This window comes from Astatotilapia calliptera, chromosome 12, assembly GCF_900246225.1.
Source record: "Astatotilapia calliptera chromosome 12, fAstCal1.2, whole genome shotgun sequence".
Lineage (NCBI taxonomy): Eukaryota > Metazoa > Chordata > Actinopteri > Cichliformes > Cichlidae > Astatotilapia > Astatotilapia calliptera.
In genome coordinates this window covers 24,891,374-24,915,520 of record NC_039313.1, presented here as the reverse complement: position 1 = coordinate 24,915,520, position 24,147 = coordinate 24,891,374, and the positions used below count along the sequence as shown (strand labels likewise).

General features: G+C 41.2%; 2 protein-coding genes across 8 annotated transcripts; one reads left to right on the top strand and one right to left on the bottom strand.

The window, feature by feature from the left end:
* Positions 1–160: 160 nt before the first annotated feature.
* On the bottom strand, positions 161–17,885 carry rasal1 (RAS protein activator like 1). Of its 6 annotated transcripts, none has more exons than XM_026187166.1 (21): positions 17,483–17,885; positions 17,143–17,199; positions 14,113–14,226; positions 13,636–13,757; positions 12,432–12,561; positions 11,797–11,878; positions 11,507–11,647; positions 11,250–11,341; positions 10,505–10,622; positions 10,163–10,316; positions 8,817–8,881; positions 7,331–7,443; positions 6,533–6,725; positions 6,275–6,412; positions 4,771–4,915; positions 3,972–4,144; positions 2,994–3,131; positions 2,575–2,710; positions 2,110–2,224; positions 1,865–1,944; positions 161–1,702 (listed from the first exon to the last, which is right to left on the bottom strand). In XM_026187166.1, exons 1-21 carry the CDS (start codon positions 17,545–17,547, stop codon positions 1,554–1,556), a joined length of 2,520 nt encoding a protein of 839 aa, XP_026042951.1. In that variant the 5' UTR covers positions 17,548–17,885; the 3' UTR covers positions 161–1,553. The 6 variants fall into 6 exon arrangements, with proteins under 6 accessions (XP_026042951.1, XP_026042950.1, XP_026042952.1 ...); XM_026187165.1 differs by having other exon boundaries at positions 2,110–2,230; positions 6,533–6,722; XM_026187167.1 differs by having other exon boundaries at positions 2,110–2,230; positions 10,523–10,622.
* Positions 9,429–23,751, top strand: dgcr6 (DiGeorge syndrome critical region gene 6). 2 transcript variants are annotated; one of them, XM_026187171.1, is made up of 6 exons: positions 9,429–9,789; positions 18,290–18,401; positions 18,524–18,684; positions 22,523–22,623; positions 22,708–22,848; positions 22,963–23,751. In XM_026187171.1, exons 1-6 carry the CDS (start codon positions 9,720–9,722, stop codon positions 23,038–23,040), a joined length of 663 nt encoding a protein of 220 aa, XP_026042956.1. In that variant the 5' UTR covers positions 9,429–9,719; the 3' UTR covers positions 23,041–23,751. The 2 variants fall into 2 exon arrangements, with proteins under 2 accessions (XP_026042956.1, XP_026042955.1); XM_026187170.1 differs by lacking the exon at positions 9,429–9,789 and adding an exon at positions 18,024–18,122.
* The last annotated feature ends 396 nt before the right edge of the window (positions 23,752–24,147 follow it).

Genomic DNA, 24,147 nt, shown 5'->3' with positions numbered 1-24,147 from the left:
CTCCTGCACTTTAATGCTAACCAGGAGACGGACAGACATAAGCCAGCAAAGCAGATTTTTTGAACCAATCCTTCATTTTATGGAAACCAAGTGAGGATCAATGTAAAGAAAAAAAAAAGTGTCAGTCTCGTTTTTTTCTGGGCACAAATTTGACACCTTCTCCTTTGATTTCTTCACCGGAGTTTATTGAATAATACAATTGTGTTCACAGTAACAACCCACTTGGAACAAACCATTATGATGAATTTGCAAAGTAAGGTACAGGCGGGGGTTTTTTTCCTTTCTTTTCTTTTTCATAACAAGAGTCCCCATTCAAGAGAACACAATGTTCCACTCATGCCTACTCTCGTTATGACTTGAGCGGCAGATTAATAAAAGAAAAATGTGGAAAGCTGCAAACACCAACACACTCGTAATAACCATCTCAATACAGGATGCTGAATGTAATGTCTGCCATGTGTTTTAGAGTGTTAAGCTTGAGGGTAAGAAGAATGCCTGATGAGGTCATCTCAGTGATCTCAGATCAGATTTTATTCAACTGAATATTGTTTAATAGACGGACACTGAACACTACTTTCTCTGTGGAAAATGATCAAAATTCCCCACATGTGTATTTTTTCTTTAAAACTCCTAAAAGCAGATTTGGCATCTCAAACACATGAAACCAATGCAGTGGCACAAAAATCTCTGAAACTGTCAACTTAGTAAACGGGAGTGTCTCATGATTGTTAATTCCCCTCTTTTTCAAATAAAATTTGTCCATGTATGGATATTATATAATAACCAGGTAAATATTACCCATCTTGGCATTATAAAAATGTGAATTACATCAGAACCCAACATTTACGTTGACTGGCCGTAGCACCAAACCAAAGCGGATGTTTTGTGTAAAGGGACTGAAGCAACAATTAAAATCTGAGTTTTGCTCACTTTACAAGCGGCGTCACACTGTGGAATAATTTATAATGTTATTGTCGCTGCTACATTGCGGCCATGGTGATATTTTGCCTCAATAAAAATACAAAGCATTTATAATAATAACAGCAATATCAAAACACCTTACATTCAGGTACTGTAGGTTACACTAAAACAAGCTTTTTGCATATAAATGTGTGACTCGGGTCCTGTACAGTATCTCAAAATATAAAAGCTTCTTTTCACATTTCACAACAAGTGGATGTGGGCCATGCAACAGATTGCTTATTATCTACATAAAAAATATCAAGTCAGATCATGCTTTAAAGTCCCTCCACCCCTCCCCACCCACCTCCTCCTTTTTGTCAAGTATCATAATCTTCCTGCGGCGCTCTTGTCGGTGGCACTCGGAGAATCAAAAAGATTAAAGTGGCAGAATTCCCTCTTGCTCTTTACAGCCAGGAGGAAATGTACTAAAAGGCTGGAAGAGGTGGCACCACGCAGCCAATTTTTTCTCCGTGACAATCAAGAGAGTGGGTTAGCTGATTTTCACTTGTGTTGGTACAGGATGCTGCCCTTCCACTCCCCACCCCTAACCCGCCTTGATGCATTAAAGGCTCCCAGTCCACATGTGAACTCTAGGGATTCATAATAACACTGGTGACGTCCTCCTTTTCTCTGCGCTGGAAGGTAGCGTGAGCCTGCTCCAGGTCCTCTATCACCACCAACAGCCGAGCAGCGATGCCCTGACATGGCTTCATTTGCTGAACAGTGCATTCAGCACCATCTGTGACAGAGAAACGTGTAGATAAAAGGATGTTGTTTCTGTAGAATTACTTCCTGGAAATGTCATACCCACATAGAATATAAGGGGATAATAATAATGATAATACAACAATTAAAGCACTTGTACATGTAACTTGATAGAAAAGTTAAAGTTTAGTGTCACCTGGGTGAACGTCCACATTCGTCTTCTTTTCTTTATTGCACGCTGTCTCATCATCATCCGGCATCTCCAGATATTTGTTCCTGCAGTATCAGAATCATATCACATGATCACACAGTGAAAGTTAAACACTTGACTCATACTAATGTCAAGAAGCAGCACAGCAGTGCTTTACTGTATAGCAACATAGACCTCTAGTGTTCAGGAAAAGAAATGCATACAGGCCGAGGACATGCTCGGGCACCAACCTGAGTTTGTCTTTGCCCTGCAGAAGCTGCTTGTATATCGTCTGAGTCTCCACGTCTGGATCCAGCGGGTCACTCCAGTCACCAAGTGTCACAGCTGAGTGGGTTCTACTGCAGCCTGCAACTGAGACACAGCTTTTTTTATTCATCTCTGGCACTTTACAGTCTGAACTTCACCCCACTAAATGTAAAATATCATTTTAATAGATGTTTCTACTAGTTTGTATATAATAGTCAATGGAACAGCCTTAGTAACAATCAAACCTGTAGTGTTGGTGCTGAAAAGAATGTAAAATGTTTAATCCCACGTGCAAGGCGGTGAGTAAATAAAATTGATTTGGAGAGCGCATCAAAAACAGCCAGTCAAACCTTAGTAAAGTAGCAAAGGGGAGTTTGCAAGTTTCCTACAAATATTCTGGTGTCTTGGACATAAATCAGTACATCTGGAAGTAATAACAGCAGGATTACCAGCTCGGTCGGCCTGCAGGCAGCAGGTCCACTTGCCACTGCGATGAACCCCCGGGTGAAAAGAGGGCAGCATGCGCTCATTGTAGATGCTGACTTTCCTGATCGCAGACAGCCACTGGTTCAGCTCATTTACATTCTGTTTGGGAAAATTGAAATACGGTGAACCATGAAGTTTAATGTCGAACTGAAAAAAGAAAAATCTGCATTTTGAAGGCAATCAGCTGAAAAACCTACAGGGATAAAGCACATCATTGCGACAGAAAACAATATAGATATTTAGTGACTTTTTTCTAGGAGATTAATAAAACTTGTTAAAAATTCAAATCTGTGACTATAGAAAACTGTCAGGGTTTTGTGTTTAAAAAACTTTTAAAAAAACTCATGCACTGTCTAGGCAACTGGGTGGTGTACAAACGCACCTTGCACTGGATGTACGTGGTGTGCAGCTGTCCGTCGTTGTCCTGGGTGATGACCTGCATTACATTCTGCTGCTGAAAAGCATTTTCATCCACCCTCTCCACGGCGCACACACACTGAATAGGAATTGAAGAGCGCACCTGCAAACCACAGCCCCAATTAGAACAGGTATGCACATGATGGCAATGATGTATCATGCCTTGCCTCAGGCATACTACACAAAGGACTCAGTGAAATAAAGGTGACATCTGATCACTGAGCAAATTAATGAAGAGGTTTCTCATCCTGAAAAGCTACGAGGAACGGTACGGCGCAAGGAGGAAGTGAGGATGAGATCATCATGGCAGCAAAGGCTACTTTAAAGTGTAAATCAGCCACTTCCAATGGGAGCTCATCTCACTGAGACTGGAGTGCTCCAACATGGAGAAAAGGGGCCAGGACATTGTCTCCAGTGTGATTTGCGATGTTCGTATGAATATCCATAGCTTTCAATTAACCCTCGGCTTTATTCCAGTCACACAAAGCAGAGACTGACTCAAAGAGAGGCATTTAGTGACGAGGATGTTCTGCTCCCATCAACCGTCTCCCTCTCTCTGACAGTCTCTGGTTAGAAAATGAGAGGAAATCATTATCACGGGTTAGGCACTACATAATATCAGTAATGATGTTCTCACGAGAAGATCAACACAAATACATGAAAGCAAAGAAGCAGATGACTAAAATGTTTTCTCTTTGTGCAACACGTGGTGATGAATGCCCTTCATTGGGCACAAATGGGCATATTGTACACGTATTTTTATCATTACTTTGATTGTTTTTGATTATTTGATCCATCAGTCGTAGCAAAACATGATTAAAAAGCAACACTTGACACAGTGGCTGGTTGCCAAAATGAGCAGTAACGTAAATACTCATATGTATTTCACACATGATATGCAGTATGTTGGTAGATTATAAAATTTTGCTGGCACAATACCCACCTGCCAGTCGGGAGTCTTGGCATAAGACAGCGTCTCACTCGTCAACCAGAAGTACCGTTTCTTAAATGCAAAGCGGGATAACAGTTGGGGTCCTTCTGCTTTGTGTTTGTGGAGAAACCCCTCTTTGACTGTGACTGAAGCCATGAACACAGCCCTCTGAGGCACTTCAGACGCTGCGCAGAGAAAGCAGAAGACGGACATAAAGGGAAAACTGTATGTAATCTGTAGCTAATTGCATATTCACCCGGATAGACACAAGGTGGTGCTGTGTCAATAAACTATATAGATTCATTGCTTTAAACTGCACTCTGTTACAGATGGCTCCTCAGTCTTGTTCCATCACGCCATGAGGGATAGAGCTTCAAAGAGGAATAACAAGCATCTGCTTCTGTCCAACAAATTCACCTCAAGGGCATTAAATGTCAAACTGGCCTTTAGGAGAAAAAAGTGGGTGTGATGTGAAGACGGAGGTTGAAACACGATATGTCAGAGGGGGAAGATGTTTCACAACAACAGCCTCACTGACATATGACATTAAGGCAACAGCCAGGACAACAACAGCCCATGTGGCAGCTTCTCACTTCAGCTCCCTGCCAGCTCATTAACCATGTCATCTCTTTTCCAGACTTCCAACTAGTTATGAATATTTCACTGCAAGGCTACAGTATTGTTTCACCTATATCAGCTGGGAGCTACTACACTGGCAGGTGGCCTGTGGCTGATTAGCTCAACAGCATGGCCTCTGGACTTGGCTTTTGATTACACGTTGTAGTGATGTGTTTGGTGGTTACAGTCTTACCAGTGTCATGATCTATGTCAATTAACTTGTCCAGGAAGTCCTTGACAGAAGCCACACTGCGAAGGATGATGGGATGAAGAGGTGCCATCCACTGTTCTTTTCCGTGGCCCAGCTGAAGTCCCAAGTTCCCAACACTTTGTAGTGCCTGGCAACCACAGAGGCACGATATCAACTACAAACTCACATCTTCACCATATCAAATCTCCAGAAAATGACAGAAGTGAGGGAGTGACTGCATATCTAAAAGTCGAAGATCAAAAGGGTCCCTGGGGCCAAGCATGCTGCGAGGCCCTTTGTCCAGCCCACACCTGGCCTAGGGTGAGGAGGAAGTCCCCCTCTACATCCTCTCTGATGCTTGGCTTTGAACCACAGACTGGTTGCAGCACACAGAGGTAAAAATAGCCCGTTCCCCGTCTCTGTAGAGGGCCCATGGCAACAGTTCTTCAGCACCATGGACAGCAACCACAGAAGCCACACGTGGGAGTGGAATGAGGTTTTACTGTTCTTCTAACATCTGGATCTAAGATCCCTGCTTTTAATGATATCAAGAAATATCGACTCAAATTCCAGTTATAACCTGCTAACATGCTCATCTGATCTATTTATGGTTAAAACGGAGCATAATGTGAGAGGGATGTTTTATGGCCATACTCTGTATAGTTGGTGGAAAAAACCTCTTTGAGATTTGCTGTCTGAGTAGAGTAGTTATGAATTTTAAACGGGTTCCTAACAACAGGTGATCTAGTGGCATTACTGCAGATTATTAGCACCTTTCAAATAATTAACATTTTTATTAGTGTCTAAAAAATGAATACAGCGTTAGTTCTGTGAGAACAGACTCAAACAATCCCAGCAGATCAGCTAATCTAAATTCTAGCTCACATCAGCTCAGCTGTTTCCCTTTCCGTACATCCTACCGGCAAATCTCATACTCTTTTCAAAATTCTTCCGTCTACCAACTCCTTCATTTGAAGCTAAAGATGCTACTTCCATGTCATCCTGTCCTCACTGATCCCTGCTCTGTTCCCTAAGGGCATCTTGCTGCTGCCCTCACTGTCTTTAGACTTTCCATGTGAACGTATGAAAGGATGGTGAGGTCTCAGACCACAGCAGAGACATATAAATATAAATGACTGGAGATGGAATATCAATCTTATTTTGCTGATTATGGCAGAACTTAAAATAAGGCACACGCAGACCTACAGTGTTACATAATTACCAAACAAAGTGAGAAAAGCAAGGAGTGCCTCAGTGCTCTCTCTCTGTTGACGTTACACAAACACCGTGTGTTTGTGTTACATCGTATTCCTGCTCCATGTTTTATTTGTTTTACATCCACAACATTAAAATCCATCTCCTCACACAGATGGCCTGTTGCATCACGCTCAAGGCTTCCAACACTTTACTGTTTATTTTGTGTTTTGTTTTGAGGAGTGCATAAGTCTGAACATGGATAAATGATTCACAGCAGAGTCTATGTGCATGTCTGTGTTCTGAATCATACCTTGGCTAGTAGTAACAGTGTTCTGCTTGTACGCGTGTCAGCATGCTGGTCTCTCAGCTGAAACAGCTTAGGTGTGAGGATTGCAGGAGCAAAAAAACGCAGGAAAAAGAATCCACTGATGGCCAGGTACTTCACATCCTGTAAAAATGAAGACGAGTCACTGAACGGTGACAGGCTGCCTCGGGATAAGCTGCGGGTGAAAGTAACCACAAATACACTGACACGCTTTCCTCTCTGTGTGTTTTGCTTCACACTAACCTCATTCTCAGGCTCGGTAAATTGCTCCTCCACTCTCTTGTGCAGCTGTTTGAAGGCCACTCTCATTACAGGAGGACACTGATCGACTGAGCTCACGATTGATTCGATGATGCTGGTCAAATAGCTCTGCAGCATCTCCACGCTGCTGTCCCGCACCTCTGCCTCTGACACTGCACCCTTGAATGAAATCCTTCTTCAGAGACAAAGAAAGATGCTGTAAACAAATGAATCCCTGAGATCTGCAGCGTAAACGCAATGCAAACAGGAGCTATCCAAGACAGGCTTTTATCTGTTCTGTAACACAGTTTATAAAAGGACTGATAACATTTCTGTTCTTCATTACCTCGTTACATATGAGACCATGTTACTACAGAGGAATCCAAACAATGACTGCCGTATTGACAATATCTAAACACATAAACTGAGATAATTTAAGGGGACGAGATAAGATAGTAGGTTAGAGCTACTGCATACATGGAGAACGTTAGATCCTGGATCTCCCCCATGTCAGAGATAGATATCTCAGGGGGCTCATGGCAGTTGCCAAGCAACAGCCATTCCCATTTTACTTTTTTTTCATTTCCTCACATTCATGTCTTTCTCTCAGGGGTGAAGTGTAAAGGAAGTGGGCAGTCTCCTGTGGCAGCTTTTCCATTTTAACACATAATTTGCGAATAGCACGCCTGAGCGTACAACCCACAAATCCCCTCTTGTCAATTGTAGCAGTCCTACTCTATTACCAGGTCCGAGTATGACTATAGAATTGTGATCCAACAAGATGTTTTAGGTCCGATTTACCTTGTGCGGTTCAGGTCGATCTTACATGGGTCAAGTTCAATGTACTTTTTCTCATCAAAGATGCGGTTGATGATGGGCTTCAACACCTCATGCAGATACAGCATGCCAACAGCCTGATAGCAAAACAATATCATATGTTGAAGACATCTGTTAAGGTCACTGTTATTCGTTTTGCTTTTCTTGATCTGTTCCCCTGCGTCTTTTGTGTGTCCCTCCCTGTCTGCTTCCTCAGTTTATCTGTTTGTTTTCCATGTCCCTCTTTCCGTTTATGGTTGTTTTGTTTTGAAGGTTATTTTCTCATGTGGTGTTGTTCCCTGGTATGTGTTTAGCTTGTGGTTGCGGTCAAACAGACAACAAATTCCCTCCGTTGATGACACTTTCCCTTGATAGGAAACATCCACAGGGTCAAGGAAAAACGCTAAGAAGAATTCACAAAAAGGAAAACAGGATTGTTGTCCACAGGGAATCTAACTTGCATAAGACTAGTTAAAAATGTGACAAGGTGACAATTTTATATTAACGGTGTATATATCCTTGTGAAAAATATCACTTGATTACCAAGAACAGCTTTCCAGCACACAGTGAAGTGTTTGTATCAAGAAATGCCACTCATCTCGTCCTGCTGTAGAATTAACCCTTTAATAGGGCTTTTTAGCACCTCTCATGTTAGATGAATTAATAAGACTAAATGCTAAGACCAAAAATGGGGACATACGCAATGCAAGCCTTCACTTCAATTAGTTAAATGCATATAAAAAACCTTATTTATAGAGCAATTTTCTAAAATTAGGTTTCAAAGCACTTCATACAATGAGTATCAGTGAAGTGATCGCATGTATGAAAAATTTAAACCGAGTAGCACATGATGTGTCAGTATGCTGATCATTTTCTTTGAATTGAGGGGCAGCATTATGTCTTTTCATTTCATAAGAGATGGTAAATGTGCATCCTTTTCTAAAGGTGGTAATAAGGGAAGCACTGAAGCAGCTTTCCTTAACATTTAAAGAATTTAACGACCTCCTATTATGACTCTAGACACTTCTGGGTCACTTCACTCAGTTGGGAAACTTCCTAAGCAAAATTGGCTCAGTCAGCTTGTCAAGCTAACCACCTCCTGTCCTGCATCTCTCCTTGCCTCTGTCTGTTTCTTGTCCTCTTTTGGATCATCTGTGTTTTTTTACTCCTTTTTGTAGCAATCTTGAAAATTGACACACTTTCTGTTGCACTTAATTTGGATTGATCCTGCCCTATATAGCAGCCTGTTATGTCGACATACTCATTGATACATTAAAGTTACCTTTGCATTTGTCATGCTACACATGCTACACATGCCTTTTTGTTCTTACACTTGACAGCTTGCCTTGTTTTATCTAAATCTGCATAATTCAGAGAGTAAATATCAGCCACATCATGCTTTCCCTCAGAGCAGGGACCAAAAAACTGCAGGAACTATAATAATAATAATTTTTTTTAAAACTTAGCTCACCTTCATGAACTGTTCCATGGCTTTGGAGGCAAGTGAGTTTGATCGAAATAAGGTGTTAGGATCAGCTATAAGAGCAGAAGGAAAAAAATAGTATTAGCAAAATATCTTACATATGAGCAAAATTAGTGGGCATAAAAAGATTTTCCTTAATCTGAATCAAGTGAAACAAAGCAACAGTTTTCAATTAAAGAATTAAAAAAGGGTAAGAAGCTCAACATCCACCACAACAATTTATTGCTCTTTTCCTGTCATCTATCTATTGTTGTACCTAAAAACACCTTTTATATGATGTATGACAGTGGGAATGGTGGGAAGGATCTTATTACTGCATCCAATCAATTTAATAAAGCATCACATAGACCCTCATCAGGCTCTTAATTATACTTGATGAAAAATAAAAATTTAAGATTGAAACACTGCTTCCTTAGAGTGGAAGCTTTTCATATAGCCTGTGGAGCATTTGTTTGCTCCACCCTCATTTCACCTTTTTCTCTGGGCTCATTTATACATTTCTTAAGTATCTATGCTTTCTATTTAGTCTGGCACAAGTCTATCAATCAAGAACAAATAGTCCAGAGTCACAAGTGAGGGCAGACCGACCTTGCCTCAATGTCATGTTAGTCATGCGGTGACACTAAAATATCCATAGTAACGGGACTGGGTTGCCAGGTAAATTATTTGGATGTAAGGAGAAGGGTGGGTTTTTCACTGCTGCCCAGCAGGTGTACTGTACGTTTTTGTGCCGTGTGCCTAACTTTAATGTCTGGGTGCTCACACAATGCATTCCTGATCAAGCAGTTACCATTTGGATCATGTGGAGTTGCTATGGAAACTTAGGCACTATGCTTATTAGCAGAAACTACACCAACAGAAACCAAAGACCAGAGCTCAGTGTGAATTATCATGGGGATATGGTGCGGAGGCAAAAACATGACTAATCCAGACCAGAGAACAGCCAAGGGAAGACTGTTGGGTGAGTAAATAATTGGCACTGGGGTAGTAAATATAGTGTTGGGAGGCTTTTACTGCCCACACACATACCATAGCTGCAGTGTTCAGAGACCTTAATGTCAATGCAGCAGCAGCAGCCCTCAGAGGGTCTCTGGAGAGTGGAGCAATAACAGCAAACTGGCACGTCCCAAAGTCTGACTAATATAAATACTGACTAACAGAGATAAACTTAGATCCTACACTGTATATTCAAAGTGCAGCCACAGTTATTACATGTAATTAAGAGCACAAATACACATAAATTCTGAGCAAATTTAGACACTTGCAAGATGGAGGACATGAAATCAAAACCTTTAAAAACGGTTTAAAGTTTGCACTTTTTCGCTTCGTCTTACTGGTGTGGTTGACCTCCCGGGTGTTAAGGTAGTCCAGGAAGGGCACCACCAGTCCTTGTCCCAGGTAGATTTTCACCAAAGTCATTGCCATGTCCTGTCTGCTCTCAACTGTGGTGACCTCCTCCAGCATAGTCAGAGCGCTGCTATCCTCCACCTGTTCAGAAGAAGAGAACTCGGGTCACGGGTCAAGAATTTTGGCGCAACTGGGAAGCCGGACAGATGAAGCAGATGAGGTCTAACTGCAGATGGAAGAAGTAATGCATACAGCAGTCCCTTGACATGGCGAGTGACTGAGTGGTCAACAAATTAATATCAGCATTGAAGAGGAGCTGTCATGCTGACCTCTGTAGGGGAGATTACCGACTCAACCAGAAGGTCGATGAGAGGCTGATAGTACATGGATGGCAAGATCTGATCCTCCACCAGACGCACCTTGAGACGGAGTGCTCCCAGCTTGCCACTAAAAACAAAGGAAAGTATCACAGCACAGATTTTCAGCTAACACAATAATAGTCTGACAATAGTCTTTGTTAGACATTTGCATAAACTCTTTTTTTGTTTTTGTTTTTGTTAAAGGAGTCAGCGGTTGATTGGAAAATGCAGTTTAGATAAGAAATAAAGCTTAGAGTACACTCGTAAAAACAACCGCTAAATCATCCTGCCCCTGGCAAGGACATTTTCTAAACACATGGCTCACCGTGTTTGGGGGAAAATGACGCACCGCTTGGTCACAGTCCTCTCTAAATCAACAGTGGACTAGAGTGCAAAAACTCCTTACAAGAGTGAGTCATTTCCTAATGAACCTGAGAAATTCCCTTTACTTTACAGTTCACTCAGCCCTCCGCTCGCTCTAAAATTATCTCGGGGTCCAGATGCCATCAACGCACTGGCTATACATCCGTGATTGTGCTTTTAAGTGCTCGAAAGAGAGCCGGGAGGAAAATAAAAGCTTCTCTTGAGAACATTTAAGAAAAGATGTGATGATTGCTACGACAATTTTAGTCTTGATGGTTTCCGAAAGGAAATGCCTCTCTCTAAAGATGCATAGTTACCACATTGTACAAAGAAGCACACCCATAATCCTCACCCAGCATCAACCTCATTGTTTCCCAAGGGCAGTAAACGAAACCAGCCCTCTAACTGAGGTGTCTTGTGCAAACAAGCAAAAGGGATTTCCACCTGTGGAAAAGACACAGAAAGCAAGCACACAATATCAACAAGAAGAGGTAAAAGCCTTTATTTTATAGCAAGGAACACTGTACTCAATTATAAAACCTTTTGTAAGCTACTCATGACCTGAATTTTAATACATATGAAAAATGATTAGAATTATGGGAACCTCACCTTTCCCAGAAAGTCATTCTTGCCCACCATGTCCCAGTCCCAGACCTGTACAGTAACAGTCCCCTCCTCACGCAGCTCCTCTGGATCCAGCTCCAGCTCTAACGTCTCACCCCAGTGAGGAAAACGGGTCTTCTTGATTATCTAAAAATCCAGCATTAAGAAATTGAAAGAAATCAAAAGATCAGCCTAATCTTTAACATTTAACCTTTAAATGACAAACAGTAAGGCAACCATCAATCAGACTTCAGTGCAACCAACATAACCCACTCATGCATGCAGACAGAGCTCACCGAGGTCTCTGCACTATGGTTGTTGAAAATAACTCTTGTGAAGGGATCAGAGGTTCCAGAAATGTCTCTTGGAGCCAAGTCTCTGCGGGTATCACCACACCAAAGGACAAGAGAAATCATTAATCCGCCAAAATGCTCCGCTAACTCTTATTATCTGTTCTGCAAGTTAAATTAGTGTGCTTTAGCGAGGAAAGAAAGCTGAATCTCTACTTCTTACTCAACCTTTTTCTTTCAAACTCAATTCACACTCATCAGAGCACATTTGAATAACACAGTGTCAAGTCCTGATTGACAAGCTCATTGGTGCCCCGCCTGAGAAGGAAAGATTGTAGCCTGGGACACACAGATGGGGCAGTGAGCGGTGTGACAGTGGCGGTGTGACTCAGAAGGGAGTGTGGAGGCCTGCGGGGTGATGGTGATAAGAGTTCAGCTCAAAAAACACTGATATACTGCCAGAGCTCAACTACAAGGAGCTCAGCTACACAAACGTGACCACGTTTGAAGTGATAATACGGTGGCTCTATCACAAACTCACATGGCAGATTCTGAAATGTTCGAGCCACTATTGTCCGTGGCCGTTTTTAAGTGAAATCGCCTTCCTGGCATTTTCTCGGCAGCGCAGCATTTCATTTTACCTGGCTTCAATGACTTGACACCGCAGACTGATCTTCTCCGTATCTTTAAGCAGCTCCAGACCCAGATGGATCTCTCCTTGAACTTCTTCATCAGGGTCAACCTTTGTGAGATTTAGCCAGCAGTCTAGCCCTGGCCGTAAAGCACAAAAAGAGATTAATCTCTAAACCATTAAACACTGAGAGGAGCTGAGAGATTAGAACTTTGAGAGTCATATTGAAAATAAATAATATTAATTTTCCAATTAGCTGTAAAATATCCATTGATGAACTGACAAATAATTCCTGGACTAATGTACTTTGAATATTATGAGTATTTTTCAGGATCGAACTAACAGTTTGAAGACCTTATTTTTAACTTTAGGAAGATACAGTTGTTTATTTTTGTTCTTTCTGACAACTAACTGGTCATTATTCTGTTTGATTAAGTACACAAATAAAACTAATTAGTGCAAAAACATCTACAGTTTGTACAACTGCAAGGCAGGAACAGTAAAAAATAAAAAATAAAAAATAAATACCACACAGTCGATGATTGCCTGGACAACATGCACACTGTGTGATGCTGTTAAGATTCTACTTTTGTCTTTCAGAAAATGAAAGAAAAGGTACAATATCAAGGCCGGGCTGTGAGAGAAATCCTGTGAGGGAGTAAAATGACTCAGTACCACAATGCGGCAGTGAATCACATGACTGAGGTGGCCTTCGGAGGAGAATCATCAATATGCAGCAAACATACCCTTTTAAACTCTTCAAGTAATCTAATAACGCTACGACACAAAGACACACGATTTGTCAGCCCCATATGTCTGGCTGAAAGTGCGTTCATTCCAAAACTGACCTACCTACTTTTAATCCGGGAATGTTTCTTAAACCTGTGTGCCACTTTTCAGTGAATACTCAGGTAATTTTCATTAGAAGCAATTCTCAGTTTCAGAAATTTGTGTCTCCATTTTCTGATTTTCCATTAAATCCCAGTTTTAAATTATTAGCAAACACAGCATTCTCTGCTTTATCTAGTTTTTACATATTGTCCCAAATTTCTGGAAGCCCTGTAAATATTGTGAGTGATGTGCATAAATGAATTTAAAGGTTTGAGAGAAGCTAAGAAACATTCCCACCCTTAAAAAAAAAAGAAAAAAAAAAAGCATGTCTCCTCAATCACTTGGACTTTTGAATCCATCACAGGATTCTTTGTGTGTTTAACCTCTGAGCTCTGGCCATGCAGTCATCCAGTTATAGACTACTGCTGAATGTTTAGCCATGCCTTTAGCTTGAGCTCCAATGGCTTCTTTGGTCAGCGTAATCTTTCCAATAACATCATCGTGCCTGTAGAAAGGGATACAAAAGAGAGAGAGAGACTTTGAGACAGAAGCTACTGAAAATCAGATCAAAGTTTTTGAGTTTTTGAGTGAAATGATTAGCGCTGGCCATCATGTGAAGAGGAGAGAAAAAAACAACCTTTAATCACTCAATCTGGGCGACCATCTGCCTGATGATGTTTGTTTATTCAAAGCTTAGAGTTCTTTCCCAAAACATTAAAAAGCTTTGCATGAGTTTCCACACAAATATATCAACTCATGGCAAGTTAAGCAAACACAGAGGACTACAAATACATGACCAGGGTCCAGCAGTTAAGAGTAAATATGGAATAGTTTTGAAAGTGCTTTAGTTGCGGGATTACCCAATTGTGTCCTCATCCATAACGTGAAAAGAGAGCGAATGAAACCCCATTGGGAGATGCAACGTGTATTCTTCACCCCAGAAAGGATTAAGGTTCTTCCACACTGTGGCCGTCCTGAAAAGAGAAGTTTACCATGCTTACTATCAGCAGCCCTGGAGCAGACACATATCACATTAACGTGCGCAAAAACAGAAATGTGCAAGATTCTTTCTTTGTTTCCATTTATATAGATGTTAATTTTGTGATATGCACTAAATATAAATATTAAAATGGGAGAATCGTCCTCTCCTCAAACTATTCTTTTTTTTTTTTTTTTGCCTGTCCCGTTTGCCTCTTTTGCCATCAGAATTATTGTCTAAAGGCAAAGAAAGATGCCCAACGGATTTACTTTACCAAATTGACCATCCCAGCCTTGCCATAATGGTCCATTTGATTCACCTTTTATTGTTTATTTTATTTTCACTTGCTGAATACGGGACAGACTTGACTGGGGGAAAGAAGGGGAGAAAGAAAGAGGGAAAGAGAAACAGCTGAGAAGAGGGACAGGGATAAAGGGCAAAAAACAAAAACCAACAGAATGGGCAGAAAAAAAAAGAAAAAAAAGAAAAAGAAAATGCATATATCGATCACCTGGATCACCTGCTGAGAAAGAAAAAAGAAAGCAAGCAGAAGAGAACAAGAGTAATAGAATAAACAACATCACAATGATATATGGGAATATGACAGTAAATACTAAATGTTAAACATTATTGTGCAGCACATAAGATCAACAGAACACAGTGTGCTTTGAGGTAGGAGCCAAAAAGGGTGTAGTTTGTGGGTGTGATCACCCGTGTGTACACCTGTGAGCATGGACGCGCTTGTTTTTTTTAAAAGGTTCCTTCATGTAATGATCTGCTAGAGGGTGTGGGGGGGCCACAGCCCCGTCCTCCAGGGCATGAAGCAGGTATGGAGGAGATCAAGACTTCAGACATCCAGAGGCCCCCAGAACACAAGAGACCAAGGAAGACCAACAGAGGGGCAGCTGCGCCACTGTCCCGGAAAGAGCTGAGGAGAGTCCCAGATGAGGGCTCACTCAGCAGCCGCGGAGCAGAAGCCAGGGGGAGTTGCAGTGACGCGCCCGTGAGCTCCGCCGGCAGCCAGCTGTGCCTGAGTGACCGAGCCCCAGGCCGAGAGGCCGGGGGCACCCCACCTCCGAAGTGGCCCGAGCGAGCCCCAGGCTCCAGGCCCCGATAAGCGGCCGCCAAGGAGTGAGCCGGTGTGTACCTGGACGCCCATCCCCAGACACAAAGAACCACCAGCGCACCGATGTCTGAGGGAGTCCGCCACTGGCAGGGGAAGTGGTGGTGGGGGGAGATAGGCCTCCAAACCTTGGAGGGCCTGAGATGTCCCCAGAGAGGTGGCGTCTGATACCCAACCTGACATATAGACACAGACATACAGGCACACACAGATACAAACATCCATTCCCACCCTCATGCTCTCATATGCACTTACTCCACACTCAACCAACGTGGAGACAGACATAAAGAGACGTTGTACACACGATCACACTCCCCAAGCATACTCTACGAACCGGGTCTAGGTACCTTTGCCCCTGGAGGGGGGAACTGCACCCAGACCCAGGTGGTGTTACCCTTTTCCCTGCGGTGGGGAGAGGCAGACCGCCCCGACTCCGCAGCAGCAGGGAGGCCCAACACTCCAGACCGCAGTCGGACGGTCAACTCCTCCTCCTCAAACTATTCTCAACTTAGTGATGTACAGTTATTGTTAAAGTGTCAGGTGTGATAAAAAAAAAAAAAGGTTAGAAAATCCAGCTGTTTCAAAATGATAGCAAGCTATAAGATTCTTGGATTTTTGAAAAGGTCATCTAAGGATTCTGTTGAAGCCAAAACAAACACTTAAAATGGTCAGATCTGTGCAGCAGCCACAGTTTGACTCTGACCTGAGGCCCTTTGCTGCTCGTCTTCCTGCTTTCCTGTCCACTCTGCAATCCAATAAAGGCAAAAAAAAAAGCCTTAAAAATCCTGCTTGTTTTTTTTTAATGGTCAGATTCATAATTTTGTGTGTTTATTCTTATCACTAGTTATGTTTTTGAATCCTGATTTTTGTAATTTTGCAATTAGGCAAGATTTTGCAGGATGTGCTTTGAAATGAATGTCCTTTGATCTACTTGTTTTTTAAAGGCATTTCTGGGGAAAAGTTTGATATTTTTTAATAAAAACAAGCAAATTGCTAGCTTTTTGAGAAATACTTTTGAATCAAAACCATTCATACATCATCCTGCCAAAATGGCCTAACCCTTCATTATTACCACCAACTTTTCTCTAGTGTACCAAAATCTAGCAGCTGCATCATTTATGAACATTACACTCAGAGGACTCAGTTGGCCAGTAACACTACAAGTGCAACATAATTAGTGTGAGCATCTTCAGTGAATCATTGTGCTGTTTTTTCCCTCACCACCCCAGATGGAACAATACCCACTAAATTTCACCCCGTGTTCTTGTGAAAGTCCACAGCAAAGCAGTTTCTCTAAAGAAATTTGCTTTGCAAAGCAAACAATCCTGCAGTTTACTACAGCTGCTTTCTAAAACTACCATCTTCTGTCTGAACAGCTTGGAGGTTGAAATCATGTGCATGTCTTCACCCAATCTGAAACCACCTCTGAAATGGTGTATTCTGCTCTGAGCTCCCAGCATTCACCTGGCTTACACCGGGTGCTCACTGCAATAATTGATGCACCCTCTCCATGGTTACCTGTGGGTGTTTTAAAGGCCAGACCAGTATCAGGTTCTCTGTGATGGAAGGACCACGCTGTGGGTACCACAGCACTGATCACACGCACTCCACCCTGGTTTACATGTGCACAGTAGCGGGAGCACAGCCAGAAACTAATGTAAATATATGAAGTGTGATGACTCAGATCGCAGCATATAGATAAGAACATCATCCAGCTGCAGGTCTGGATAAAACACAGTTAATTTACGTTTATCGTGCACATCTTAATAAAATTAAGAGAGAACTCACCTGGCCACAACTTCATTGTCAACTTTTACAATGCAGTATGGATCACTGGTTCCGGAGCTTAACGTGACAAAGAAAAAAATTACAGAATGAGACAAAGCATGGCCAGTTTACCTGGGGGTAAGCTTAATTTAATCTTCCCTCGTCTTTAATTATACTCAGGTCAATTTGACTATCTCTACTCTAATTCAATTAGCTAATTTACAGGAAAGAGCGCACCAGAAATGGCTATATGACATTTTTTTTTCTTATTTGACAAATAGCTAAGAAACAATGCAGAGGCTGTGTATATTTTAGTAGATAAGACCTGAGCACAGAAGCATGCCATTCAGAAATTACTTACACGTCTTTGGCCGGGAGGTTTCTGCCCTCGACAATTCGAAAATAAAGAGATGTGTTTTTGGCCATGTTAATCGTATGAACCACTAATCCAGTTTCTCCTGTGCTCCCATACGCGCTGTTATAAACAGTGCTCTTCCCCTCCGCAAGAGAGTTTTCTTCGTTTCATGACACCTTCAGCTCGTGACGGCGCACTGCCCACCAAGCAGCGCGCGACACAGGCGCGCCTCGCGTCCAGCCAGCTGAGGTTAAACGTCACGGGTCACGGCGTGTGCACCCCAGCTGGGTATTTAAGCTCTTATTTTACATTAGGTGTTCAATATGAATAAACGTAATTGAAAGAATTGCATTTAAAAAATAATCTTCATATGGGACATAGCGTATAGTCTTTAACTGACATCATTGTATTTATGTACTCAGTCATGTTAATTTGTCATGGTCTGAAATGTAATATCATATCTGATAAGTAGCCTATAAGAAGCGTCTCTTTTTTTATACAAAGCGCCACCTAGCGTGCATATTTAACTATTTCATGCGCAATTATAGACAGGCATCTCGAAAGTCGCCAATAGGGGTCCTAGTTAGCTTGGTTAGAAGTCTTAACAGCTCAAAACTAGTCTGTTTCGTTTTCTTAAAGTGACTTAGTAAGTTTAGCACGCTTTTGTGCACACACGAAGCTCATTAGATACAAAATAGCCTCCTGTATATAAGTTATATTATTTACTTCTAGAAAAAATGTAAATATAGAAGCGTAATTTGTCGATGTTGTTACTGTTAGCTAACTGAGTCCGTGCTGCTCTCATCTTTCCAGATGAAGAGATGGACGGTTATCCCGGTGTCACTGGGGGGGATTCTACACAACAACAAGAAAGACATTACTACCTGTTATCTGAACTGCAAACACTGGTCAAAGGCTTGCCGAGGTATCGTTACTTCCTCCACCGGCTTTAGAATATTGCTGTGATATGAAGGGGCACCTTTTTAAAGCTGTGTAACTGATCTCTAGATGATTTATTTCTTGTTTTGCTTTTTCCTCCGTGGTTAGCTCCTTTCAGCAGCGCCTGTCTTACAACACGCTGAGTGACCTTGCTCTAGCCCTTATAGACGGGACGGTATATGAGATTGTCCAGGGCCTGCTGGATATACAGCATCTGACAGAGAAGAATCTCTACAATCAGAGACAGAAGCTGCACTGCGAACACCAAGGTTTGTGGACTGCTGAACAGGAAACGCACAGGACACGTCCCCTGTTCCAGCTTAGCTGGTTTTCATCTTGTCTGATGATGTTTGACAACTTTTCAACCACATTCCACAGAAAACGACTCCTGCGTAGTCCAGAGATGTTATCATAAAATACCATATACCTATAAAATGCAACACTGTTGTAAAAAGGACACATAACTGATGCTGTAGCAAATTAATCTATTTATACTACAGGCCTCTATACTATGAAGCAGGATTTTCTCTTATTCTGGTTACTTAAGTGTTTTTTTGTGTTGGTTGCAAACATCTTTTCAACATTGTTATTCTATAAACATTAATGTGTCCTAAAATAGAGCACCAATTTGTACTTAGAGAGCTTATATCAAATTTATGCAGACTAAGCCTAAATTCTCTTTTTATATTTATTCTTTTCTCTTAGACCATGTCTTTTAAATATTAATTTAATGAAGAACTTAATTATAATCCATCAGAGTTGTTACATTGATAATTCTGTTAACTCACACAGTGTGCATTTTTGCCTGCTTTCTTTCTTGGCTAAAATAGACTAAACATCTTTAATATGACTGCTCTTTTCCAGCTCTTTTTCAGTTTACTCCTATAATCCTATATTACTTTACAGTGCATTTCCCCATACTGCTGTGTTGCTTTCAGTCTGAATTGTGTGTTTAACCTGGTCATAGTTTTACAATTAGTCATTCTGTCGCCAGTACACTTATCAATTCGTGTGATCAGTCAGATGGCACCAACTTTCATGTTAATGCACAGAGCAAATAATGCATTAGTGAGTTGATAACAACATTCACGACTGATTATCTTGATTGCCAGTGTTAGGGTAAGAGCAGCCAGAGAACAGAAAGATACCCTGGGTATGTTGAACTCACTTCATAGTACAGAAAAACTATGACAGAAGTTAAAAATGACAAAACATTTAAAACCAATATTAGTATTTGTGGGATTATTACCCTTAATTTTAGAAAATATATGTATATAAAAAATTTATATATTAAACATAAAGTCAAAGATAAAGAGGGGTTCGAACTCAGATTAGAGCCACTACTCCTTCAGATTGAAAAGAGCCAGTTAATGTGGTTCGGCCTCCTGGGTGAGGTGTTCCTGGCATGTCCTACTGGGAGGAGGCCCCATGCAGACCCAGGACATTCTGGAGTCTCAGCTGGCAAGGGAACACTTTGGTGTTCCTTTGGAAAAGCTGTAGGAGGTGGCCAGGGAGAGGGAGGTCTGGGCTTCGCTGCTTAGGCTGTTGCCTCCTATCGATGGATGGATGGATATTTTTATACACATACCACTTGATAAATTCAAACACACTATTAATGAGGTATTCCACCAAACATTAAACACATGCAAGACAGCACCTCTGTAAACTCACAAACTGTGGGTTTGTGGGTTCACAAAAAACTCACTAAGCATACAAACTAGCATAAATATAGTGATGGTTTGATGAAGTCCTGTGTGGAATCTTTCAGTTGCTTCACCAAAGGGCAAATGACACTAAGCCCTGTTCAAAAGCTCAAGTGCTGACATCTGCTGGTCATTCAATGTACAGCAGCCCTGCTGTGATAATACATGTGGGCTACATAACAGTCGATATATAAATGTAATGATGTATCAATGCAAAATACCTACATGAGGTCCTGTGTGTGCGTATGTATGTGTAGAGAGAGAGAGAATACCTCTAACTAACCATGCTCTCTGAGATTAATGTAAGATGTATGTTATTATTGGGAGATATGATATCGCCTTTTTCCCTAATGTGCTTACAATCTCCTTGCAAGTTTGTGATGATCCTCAGAATCACCCCAGATCCAGTTCACGCAAAAAAAAAATTAAAAAAATTCCTGCGTCTTTTCAACAGCTTGAATCACATAATGAGACACTCGCGTCACATCAGAGAAATGGGCCCTCGTTTATCTTTGGTCATGTGATATTCTGAAGAGTGGTACAGGCCTTGACATGGGCTTCATTTGGACACACCTCCTTAGTCGACACAGGCCTCCAGGCTTCAGTTTCAGACATACCAGCCCTACAGAAATGAGAAAAGGTTGAGAAAAAATGATCCTATAAGTGTTGTATTTGTAATAGGGCTGCCATGATTAGTCGACTAGTAACGATTACGTCGACTATTAAAATCGTCGACAACTAATTTAATAGTCGACTCGTCGTTTGAAGCTTTGTAAGATCCCAAACGACGCAGGAATAAGTAGAAGTATTTAAGAGTGTAATAACGGACTGAAGCAGAAGATGGCAGCACTGCATGTACAAGGATGCCAGCTGCCGTTAAACCTCGAAGAAGAAGAAGCTGTGTCCCAGAATTTGTAGCGCGGCCCTGCTCAGTTGTCAACAATGGCGGCAGCTAGTTAGTTTTTATGTTACTCATATTATTTTTTCTGGGTCACAAAATAAACGTTTATGTATTTTCAGGCGAGAATGTTACCAAATATCTGCTCAGTTTATCAAGACACCACATATTTTCAAAAGTGCTCCGACGTGGGTAACAGACGTCTCACCAGCTCGATAGCAAGCCGGGGTTCAAGGCTCACTAGAGCCTGTGAGAACACCGGACTCCCGGCAAATCGTTTTCAAACCCACTGCTGTCTTTCGCTACTCAGGTTAAACATGTAATATAAGTCACTTAGATAACTTAAAAATGTTACTGTTTGGTATTTTTAGTATTTTATTTATTCCTGAGTAAATCGGTTTGGCTGAGATTAAATTTATAGTTTTTACACAGCTGAATAAACGTCAAGCAGACAACTGATTATCAGAAGTGTGAGATGCGCGAGAATATACTCCGGTGTCCTGTTATATTTTAGATAGCAATGAGCAACGGCTGAGTTTATTAAACTCCACCGAAACAATCTGCAAATGTCATTAAAATTTAATAAACTATCATCTTGTCTTTATTTTTAGTTAGCACATATCTTAAACACTTAAAGCTGTAAGCTAATGATAGTTATATAAGAGCAGATGCATGCTGGTGCAATAAGATGTAGGTTTTACGTCCAATAGATGCATGGTCTGATTAGTCGACTAATCGCAAAAATAATCGGTGACTAGTCGACTATCAAAATAATCGTTTGTGGCAGCCCTAATTTGTAAAGAACTCTTGCTACAGATGTCCAACACTGAGTGAATGACACGCACCAAACCATGGCCATAGGCGAGGCTTATGTTACTTATGAAAACACAAAGCATCTATCAGGTGAAAATATGTACGCTAGTTCATACAAATTGGAATAATTTATTTCCATGAGGTCGACTGCACTTGTGATGCAGCTCAATTTTAGGTCTGTTTTAAGGGATCAGCAGGTCGTCATCTGAAGATAATGACGTGGATTTGGCATGAACTGTTCATGTCAACCCTTGCCTCATACGTCTTTCCTCATGTTGTACATTTTCCATTGTTATACCTCTGACCTGTCTTCCCCATGTGATGTTGTAATGTATGAATGGTCGGAAGGGTAAGATGGCACTGGCAAAGGTCGGCAGCCTTAACCCAACAAATTTTCCACTCGTGGGACTAATAAAGGTTATCTTATCTTATCTTATGACCTATGCTGCTATTACACAATGACAAAACTGCAGACAGTGACTTCAGGAACATAGAGAGGGAAATATATAAAGAGTTGTCACCTGTTCACAGGAACACCATTTAAACCGGAACGCCCACCATTCCTGTTGTCTGGTATTTGTTGATTAACATCACTAACTTCCCCTGAAATTCACCGGTGCGGCAGGTATTACAGTTGCTTCTTGGGAAAGGAAACCTTAATCTGTTGATTAACTGGTTCTCTTTTGTGTTCAGCACTCAAACAAGACCTTGCACGAAAACACAAAGATGCCCTGCAGTCATGTAAGTCTCACAACCTTGTGCTGCTCAAGGCAAACCAACAAGCCGAGCTAGAGGTAAGCACTGAAATTCTAACATCTCTGCTTACTGAATGGTATTGCTCTATGCTTTTAGTTTACAGCTTTGTGTTGTTGTATCAGGCTCTGGACGTTCGTGTGCGAGAGGAACAAAAAATGATGGATAAGAAGATCGTAGCAGAAATGGATCAAAAAGTGATAGACCAGCAAAACACGCTCGAGAAAGCAGGAGTCCCTGGGTTTTACATCACTACTAATCCTCAGGTTAGTTAGCTAATGACTAAAATGTATACTGAGCCCTCAAATACAGGTGGAGCTGTACTTTGTGACAGAGCAGAAGGCTGACACTAGCTGCTCTTCAAACTCTGTGTGTTTCAGGAGCTGACAATGCAGATGAACCTACTTGAATTGATGCTTAAGCTTCAACAGAAGGAGTCTCAATCTGGACTTCTATGAGGAGGATGATAGAGCAACCTATTTGTGCCAAACAAAACTGAGAAAAATTGGTCACAATCCAGTAACCGTGATCTGCCCCTGGGGTCGGCGAACATACAACACTCCTGTCTTCTAAGAAGTGGCAATTTCAGACGCATGCTCCGAGTGCTCTAATCATCAGTGTCATGTGGAAAAAAGCTGCTTTCGAAGTATTGAAGTGAGACGTTGCAAGACACAGTGAAGCGGTAGCAGGCTGTCATAGCTTAAATATCACAGCCTGTAAGAAATTAAGAAGGTGTTTTGTTATTAATCATTTAAACGGGTTTACCAGCCCTGACATGGGGACACGAGAGCCCCCCGAGACGCATTAATTCAACACTTGAAGTCAAAGGAGAAGTTTTGCTGATTTATGCGGACAGAGAAGTAACTCTGAGCAACAACGTATTGCTTTCTGTCAAGAAAATTAGTTATTTGATGTTTCTTTATGATATTTATTTAAAATGCGTAAATAGAAACACGCTTTGAAGTGTTGTCAGTTTGACTGTTCTGTTTTTTTAAGCAACTTTATTTGAGCATTACTGTAATAGTTCCTACACTGTCATGTGTTTTTGTGGCTGTTCTGTTTGTTTCAATTATTTTGTATTATTGGAGAAATATATTCATGGTTATTATAACTGAATACATGAATAACGTAATCCATGAATAAATAAAAGTGCAGCCTAGCAGAATTAATGATTGCCTTAAGTTGTTTTTTTTTTATTGTTATTTTTTTGTTAGTTTTGTTTTTTGTCCTAAGGTCTAACATCAACTATCATCCATCATGTTATGATGCTGTATCAAGGTTTCATTTTAATGTTAACTACACACTCAGTATGCGACCATGGTAACAAACTGTATACAGGCAACAACAACAAAAAATGCCTACACAAACAAAAAATGATACACACATTTTGAGAGGAGCTCAAAAGGAAAAAAAGATACCAGAATAGGGACGATACCCCCAGTTTTTTCCTTTATTTCCAGTTCCCCCATTCTCATGGATCAGACGCTTAATCATACAGTTTTATTTGAATTTTCAGCTTTTTCAGTTGTGTTTTACTGGCTACATACATGCACATAGTAAATTTA